Raw genomic sequence first — 8,015 nt, 5'->3', positions numbered from 1 at the left:
GCGCTTAGAGCATTAAAGATGCGAGCTCTCCCTACCACTGGAGACTACCGCTATGCTTTCTCCCTTCTACACAATGGGCTGCGCACATGTATTGCGCAGCTCTCTGAGAATCTTAGAGCTGAGCCCTCCCACACACTCTTTAAACACTATAGCCACGCAGCTCTCCCACCCATTGGCCACGTAGCTCATTGAGAGTATTAGAACTACGGGTACCATCTCAACACACATCAGATGCGCAGCGTTTCTGAGCATTTAAGAGGCGAGCTCTCCACACACTGGAAACTACACTGCGCCTTCTCATTTCTACACACCTGGGCTGCGTTTAGAGCATTAGAATGGCAAGATTTTCCTACTACAGCTCCCCTTGTACACATCAGCTGTGCCTCTCTCTGAGAGCTACAGAACGCAAGCTTTCTCTCATACATGGGCTGCGCAGCTTCCCTACACACCTTCTGGAGACTACAGTTAAGAGCATTAGAGAAATGAGTCTTCCTTATTTCTCATACTGACACATGAACTGCGTAGCTACACACCTTCTCTGCATACATACTCTGCGCAGCTCTCTGCGATTACAGCTACGCAGCTCTCCCTAACACCTCCTACACTACAGCTTCGCTCCTCCACGCACATGGGCTGCGCTTAGAGCTTTTAAGCTGCGAATACCATCTCCTATCCTTTTCAGCTGCGCTCCCCTCCTCTTCTTATACACCAACGTGCGCTGCCCGTTCAACCAAAGAACCTTTTATTATTCATAAAATTCCAAGGCATGTCAGAGAGCTCCCCCACCTCCACACGGCGCCCTTTTGAAATTGAGGCAAATTGAAGAATTTTTTAAGGCAATCCAAGGCCACCTTCTATTTTTAGCAAGCCTTGTATTAAATCCCAAGGTGACTCTTTCATTCAAGGAAGACTTTGCACCACACATACCTTTGTTTCCCATGAAATGCCAAGGACCGGTACTGTAGCTGACCTCCTCTAACGGGTCCCTATCCAGTTTTCAAAAAAATAATGCTTTGCATGCTCACATTATTTGTCAACAACCTTGTCCATACATGATAGTGCTAAAACCTGTCTTGTGAAACTGATTCTCATCTCTCACTTCTTCCATTTATTATTTATCCAGGTAAACCAATAACTAACTGTACACATTGCATATTTTTATTAGATCCGTTCACATGTGGCCTTATACCCCCTTTGGCCCTTGGAGATGGACATCCTTTATTTGTAAATGCCATGCATGAGTGTGTACATATGCCAAGAAAATATTACCAAAAAATACCTAACAACGTTAATACATCTTCCTCCAGAGAACCACATATACCGACGTCGCTCTACGGGATCAGGAAAATATAGATCCTCAAAGTGACGGGCAAGTCTCACTCTGCTTACTTGGGTTTTCTTTGAATATAATGAGTATATCTTAAATCTGTATCCCCATACTTCTTGACTGTAGGTCTGAATTCCAAATAGAATTCCTCGAATTCAATAACCTTGATCCTCAGATCAATTCAAAGGGTCTCAACTTAGTTTCAGATTTGGTGAGTGATTTGAGTGTATTTTCCTGAATTGGTCACATCGTCTTTCCTTGAAACTGAGGAAGAGTTTGGTCTTGGTCAAAGTTTGATTTTGGGTTCGAGTTTGGTAAGGCTCTTCTTGAACTACCTTTCTCAAAAGGGGGTGATATTTCAATTACTATTTTACTGAATTTCATTCATTGAATATTCACTTAACTGACTTCTAAACTAATCACGAATTCCTATGTGGAATACATTAATCAATTTATCTAAATTTTCGACTTCAATAGATTTTCTGAATTTTCTCATTACCATCCGAGTGAATATGAAACGATAGAATTTTCTCTCACAGTGTATTTGCTTATTCCTTTATCGATTATTCATGGAAATTAAACATAAAATCGAAGAGAACTCTAATTTTGATATAAAAATTCTTTATGCATCTATTTATGCATAAAATCCAACTTCAATTGAAATAACACTTTTATATAAAAGAAAATCCTTTTATGCATCTATTTATGCATAAAATCAATTTAATAGGAATAACACTTTTATAATAAAAAAAATATCCAATATGCATCTTTCTATGCATAGAAATTGAATCTAATGAAAATAACACTTTTATAAGAAAAAAAATCCAACATGCATCTTTCTATGCATAGAAATTGAATCTAATGAAAATAACACTTTTATAATAAAAAAATATCCAATATGCATCTTTCTATGCATAGAAATTGAATCTAATGATGAAAATAACACTTTTATAATAAAAAAATATCCAATATGTATCTTTCTATGCATAAAAATTGAATCTAATGAAAATAACACTTTTATAATAAAAAATATCCAATATGCATCTTTCTATACATAGAATTTAAATCTAATAAAAATAACACTTTTATATAAAAGAAAATCCTTTTATGCATCTATTTATGCAAAAAATCAATTTAATAAGAATAACACTTTTAAATTAAAAAGAATTCCTTTTAGAATGCACAAACGGTGGGGATTATTCTTTTTGAATAACATAAAGATAAAACTTATTTCCGCAAAATTTAAGAAAATTTTACCATAACCTCCTTTGTATGGTTTACCATTTCTCAATTTTTACATTATAAAAAGATTAAATCAATTTATTTGTTACTCATTTTAGGATAAAGAAAGGCTGAAATTCTTAATGAAGAGAAGGGGAAGCCTTTTCATTAAGGCTTAACATCCAAAATCACATTAAAAAGCAAGAATTCAAAAAAACCATAGATTAGAATTTAAAAAAGTAGAATTTCTAACTTACATGGAGTTTTGTGAGCTTTCCTTTGGCTTGAGGGATTGAGGGTTCTACTCTTGTTTGGATCAAGAGTGCCAATTCTTTGTAGAGGAATTAGTAAAAAACAAGTGAATTATCAAATAAATTCAATGTTTTTGGCTCTGGGGAGGAGTAGAGTAACAGTGCATAAACACTATTAAGCTTTTACAAAGGGGAAGGCTTCTATTTATAGGAAAAAGTGAGCCTCTAACCAAGCAAACTGATTCTAGAATTTTTCAGATCAATTTGGTCAATTTTTGACTATTTTTGGGTCAGTTCAGCTTACTTTTTGGAACTAGACTTGAATTAGGAGAGAAGAGAGTTGAAATATCTCTTTATTTGAGAGTTTAAAACTCCTCCACACATGTGAAATAGGCGTCTCCTTCATGAGGAGGAATCCCCACTCTGAGGTGTCAAAAATTCATTTGTTTAGTATTTCCTTTGGTCCTTAGTCCAATCTTCATCTTATGTGAGTATTTACTCATTTTGGGGGGGTTTTTCTTTATTTCTTCAATTTATCTCCTCCCTACTTTGGATTAATCTGATTGGCCCCTCAGAACCTTAATCTAAAATTTTCAGAAAATCTGGACCCTTAGGCTAAGGTCTTTTTAGCAGATTATGATTTATTTCTAATGCACCTTAGGAAATTCTTTTTAAAATTCTGTTTCAGGGAAATTTATTTTAGTAAGAAAGGATATTTTTCCATACAAAGTTATCTAAAAATTGAGTTACCTCTCTCTATAATATTTTCTCTCTCTAGGCCAAAACAGATATAGAAACAAGATCTTTTATTATTCTGAAAAGGGGATTGATTACAGGGGAAGATATTGGACATCTTGAGGGACTGGGGAGGAATCTTACAATCCTAAAAAGATCTAAAGCATTACTAATTGGCCTAGACCATGTGGTATTCACGAACTCCGATCTTTTCTTGGATTATGTAGCTATTACAGGAAGTTCGTTGAAATTTTGCATATATTGCACATCCTTTGACTGAACTTCTTAAGAAAGCTAGACATTTTGATTGGACTAGTCGACATGATCATTCTTTCGCTGAGCTTAAGAAAGCATTGACCCATGCACTAGTTCCTTGACCCATTGACCCATGCACTAGTTCCTTACATTACCAGATTTTCAACGACCGTTCTTCGTTGTAGTTACTGATGCTCGTGGACAAGGCTTTGGTGCTGTTCTTATGCAAGGTGGACATCCAATTGCTTATGAAAGTCGTAAGCTTAAACCACTAGAAAGAAATTATAGTACATATGACAAAAAATTAGCTGCAGTTGCCCATGCTTTAAGACTTCAACTCACAAGGTAAAATGTAGACTCTTATATATCCACAAGAACTATCGATCTGCAACTACTCTCCGCCTTTGATTGTACGGCCAAACACCAAATCGCTCCCACAGAGGCAATCGCAGCCATTATCACATCATCGGATATGGCATGGAGAGTCATGCCTTTATCCTGCCCATGTATGGCGCCTGTGCATATTGCATGGGGGCTCATGGTCTTATCCCGCAGGTGTACGCCACCTATGGAGGCTGGAAAGATGTCCGCTCATGGTCTGACAGCATGTCCTCTCGGATCCCAAACTCGTGCATTCTCATGAATAAAGCATACTCACGCAGCAGACCACCGAGGCCTGTCTTTGAAGACATGCAAGGTGAGGGCTCGTTGCCTGAACGATCCCATTTGGTTAGCATCCTTTTTGCCTGTGCTGATGAAGAAAACCTTGCCCAGGGCCGTCAAGCACATGCCGTCATTGTTAGCCATGGTTATCAGCTGGACATCCATGTGGGAAATGCCCTCATCAACATGTATGGAAAATGTGGTATCTCCAAAGATGCGCGGAAAGTCTTTGATACGATGTCCACCCGGAATGCTATTACGTGGAATGCCATAATCGCAGTCTATGCCCACACTGGACCCAGCAAGGAAGCAATACAACTCTTTGAGCAAATGCATTGCAGTGCAGTCATACCTAACAGGGTAACCATACTTACTGTAATTTTTGCATGTGCCAGTCATGCATCTCTACGTGAAGGTAAGCAAATCCATGATCACATTTCAGGCAGCCCCTTTGGGGCTGACATTGTGGTAAGGACTGCACTTGTCAACATGTATGGGAAGTGTGGGAGCTTGGGTGATGCGAGGATGACATTTGAGGGCTCATCTGAACACGATGTCGTTTCATGGAATGCCTTGATTTCTGTGTATGTGCGGCATGGTCTGGGTGGAGAAGGGCTGCAGCTGTTTGCCCAGATGCAACAGCAAGGAGAACTGCCCAACAAAGTCAGTCTGGTCAATCTGCTTTCTGCATGTGCCAATGAGGCAGCTGTAGCCCTAGGTAAGCAAATACATACACACATCACAGCCAGTGAATTCCAGCATGATTTGGTGGTTGGGAATGCCCTCATCAACATGTATGGCAAATGTGGCAATGTGGAAGGTGCATGGGATACATTTGATAGTATGCGTGATAGGGACATTATCTCTTGGAATGCCATCATTGCTGCTTATGCTCAAAACGGGAACAGTAGCATTGCATTCCAAATTTTTTATCAAATGCAGCTGGAAGGGGTGCTTCCAAACAAGGTGACCTTTGTCACCGCTCTGGATGCATGCAGTAATCCAGAAGTCCTAATCAAAGGCAAGCAGCTACACGCATGCATTAAAACCTGTGGTTTCAAATCAAATATTGTAGTTGGGAATGCACTAGTTAACATGTATGGAATGTGTGGCAAGCTTGAGGATGCATTGAGGATGTTTGATGAAATGCCTGAGCACAGTAAGGTCACTTTTGTCAACATTGTTTCTGCATGTGTCAACCTGGCTGCTTTAACTGAGGGCACCCGTATTCATGCCTACCTTGTAGACAGTGGTCTTGAATCAGATATTGTGTTGGGTAATGCCCTTGTCAACTTGTACAGCAAGTGCGGTAGGCTGCCTGATGCACACAAGGTCTTTGATAATATGCCAAAAAAGAATGTGGTTTCATGGACAACTATCATTGCGGCATATTCCCAACATGGGCAGGCCTTAGATGCAATTCAGCTCTTTGAAAAAATGCAGAAGGGAAGTGTAAAACCTAACAAAGTTACCTTTATTAGCATTCTTTCTGCATGTAGCCATGCTGGTTTAGTGGAGGAGGGGCATAACTATTTTCGTTCCATGACACAAAAGTATGGCATTGAACCTACTTTGGATCACTATCACTGCATGATTGACTTACTAGGAAGGTCTGGGCGGCTGATTGAGGCAGAAAAGATGCTTGATAGCATGCCATTTGATCCAACTGCTATATCATGGATGATCTTGCTTGGTGCCTGCAAGAAAGAGATTGATATTGATCTAGCAGAACGGGCTACAAGGCGTGTGATCGAATTGGATCCAGAGCATGCTGCACCCTATGTTATGCTATCACATGTCTACTTGTCAGCTGGGAGGGAGGAGGATGCAGCTATATTATTGAGCAAAATAAAGGACCCCTTGTTACAGCAGCAGCTCGGGTGCAGCTCATCTGAAACGAATGGTCATAGGTTTCTTGTATATTACCCTTTACAACCAGCATATGAACAAACTTCATGTTGCACGTGATGGAAGTAGACCTGTTGGCGTGATCAACTTGCATGACCTTCGTGATTATAGCATGAAAGGGTGGGGAGAGAAATGCGGGTACAGGCGAACCTTCTCTTACCTGTAGGGTTACCCCTATGATGGTCTATACAGAGCATACTTGCTTCCCTAGGTGGTGGTGGGTTCCTTGGGCAGGCCACGTGTTTTGTGGCAGTCCTTGAGGTTCTCAAGGTAAGCAAACATTAGTGAAGCTCTATTACCGTGATAACAACATGGTGGGTAAGAGTAGAAGGGAAAAAGAATGATATTAGAAGCCATTGAGAAGGCTCACTAAATACTAGAGTGAAACAGAAAAAAATTATGGCAAGATTTCTTCATATGAAAGTTACATATTGATAGCTTTAGTGAAGGCATGCAGATCCTAATCTCTCTCCTACCTACTTCCCTACAAGTTTTCTAATACTTCAAGCTTGTCAAACCACACCTACATCTCCCACTTCCTTCTCCCAACTACTGTACAGGCTAGTTGCAATGATTGGGAGCAAAAGATACTTTGGGCCTACCCCACTACATACTAATTTGCCAACGCACCATTTTGTCTTGTATTTGGACTTGAGGACATCATGCCAATGGAGTATTTGGTGCCGAGCCTCTAAATTGTGGCAAGGGAGAACCTCACTGGTGGTAATCCTCTCACTAAATGCCCAGTGAACCTCGAGTCACTAGAAGAAGCACAATTCCATGCATGATGGTTGAAGAACTTTGGCGCAAGCAGTCGATTGACAACCAACTTAGAAGGAAGGAAACATTGTACTCGGTGCTCATGTACAATGTAAAGAATGGAAAACATAAACTCAAGTACAAAGGTGTGGGTCCTTATAGAGTGTCCAAGTAATTCCCCAAGGAGCTATCAGGATAGAAATGGAGTTAAAATGGAAAGCTATTTCAATGTTTTCTCAGATCCACAAAAAAAGAGGAGAAAACAGGCCAGCTAGAAGCTGAGAAATGCAGGGCTCAATTTGAGGCACAAGCTCGACAAAGGAAGGTCCAAAAAAGCCGTAAATCCCCAAGTGTGTAGATATCTATGCACAAAGCTGACCTTCAAGGTCCAAGATTGAACGAATAATCAAGCTAGCTTGCCTTGAGCTTGAGTTCCCCCTAGCAATGACAATGCAAGGGGCAAGAATGGCTAGCTGTTCCATTGGCTAGAGGAAAAGAATAGCCACTCATGCCATCGTCAACTCCCTACATGTGGTATCAGAAGGAGTTGATCCTTGCTTGTTATTTTCATCATCATTCAATCTCTGTCTATGTTGGTAAATCACATGAGCGTCATGATAAGAAGAGTTCTCACCATCTACTAATGATCTCACATCAATTGTCATAGCTTCTCACCTTCCCTTTCACATCCCCACCTAGATTCTCACGCCGTGATAATCAGTTGATTCTCACGGTCACCTCATATTCCCAACTTCACCTTCCTACTAAGGGGTTCACAGAATCATAAAGGGGTTGTACAAGATCGGGTTGGCTAACGAGGGAGGAATGTGCTTAATAGGTTTGTGAAAGATCAATCCTATGAATTGTTACACCGATGTAAGAGGGGTTACTAATCA

General features: G+C 40.1%; 1 protein-coding gene across 2 annotated transcripts; it reads left to right on the top strand.

Moving 5' to 3' along the window:
• Positions 1–4,149: 4,149 nt before the first annotated feature.
• Positions 4,150–7,717, top strand: LOC147632630 (pentatricopeptide repeat-containing protein At3g53360, mitochondrial-like). 2 transcript variants are annotated; one of them, XM_086807430.1, is made up of 2 exons: positions 4,347–4,486; positions 4,564–7,717. In XM_086807430.1, the coding sequence occupies exon 2, from the start codon at positions 4,639–4,641 to the stop codon at positions 6,418–6,420; it is 1,782 nt and encodes a 593-aa protein (XP_086663556.1). In that variant the 5' UTR covers positions 4,347–4,486; positions 4,564–4,638; the 3' UTR covers positions 6,421–7,717. The 2 variants fall into 2 exon arrangements, with proteins under 2 accessions (XP_086663555.1, XP_086663556.1); XM_086807429.1 differs by having other exon boundaries at positions 4,150–7,717.
• The last annotated feature ends 298 nt before the right edge of the window (positions 7,718–8,015 follow it).

The sequence above is a fragment of the Cibotium barometz genome, chromosome 13, assembly GCF_041138505.1.
Source record: "Cibotium barometz isolate CiBa-2024 chromosome 13, ASM4113850v1, whole genome shotgun sequence".
Lineage (NCBI taxonomy): Eukaryota > Viridiplantae > Streptophyta > Polypodiopsida > Cyatheales > Cibotiaceae > Cibotium > Cibotium barometz.
Note: the sequence above shows the minus strand (reverse complement) of the source record. Positions and strands in the feature narration are given on the sequence as shown.

Coding starts and splice junctions, on each gene's coding strand:
- LOC147632630 (XM_086807429.1), top strand. CDS start 4,267: ATGGAGAGTCATGCCTTTATCCTGCCCATGTATGGCGCCTGTGCATAT.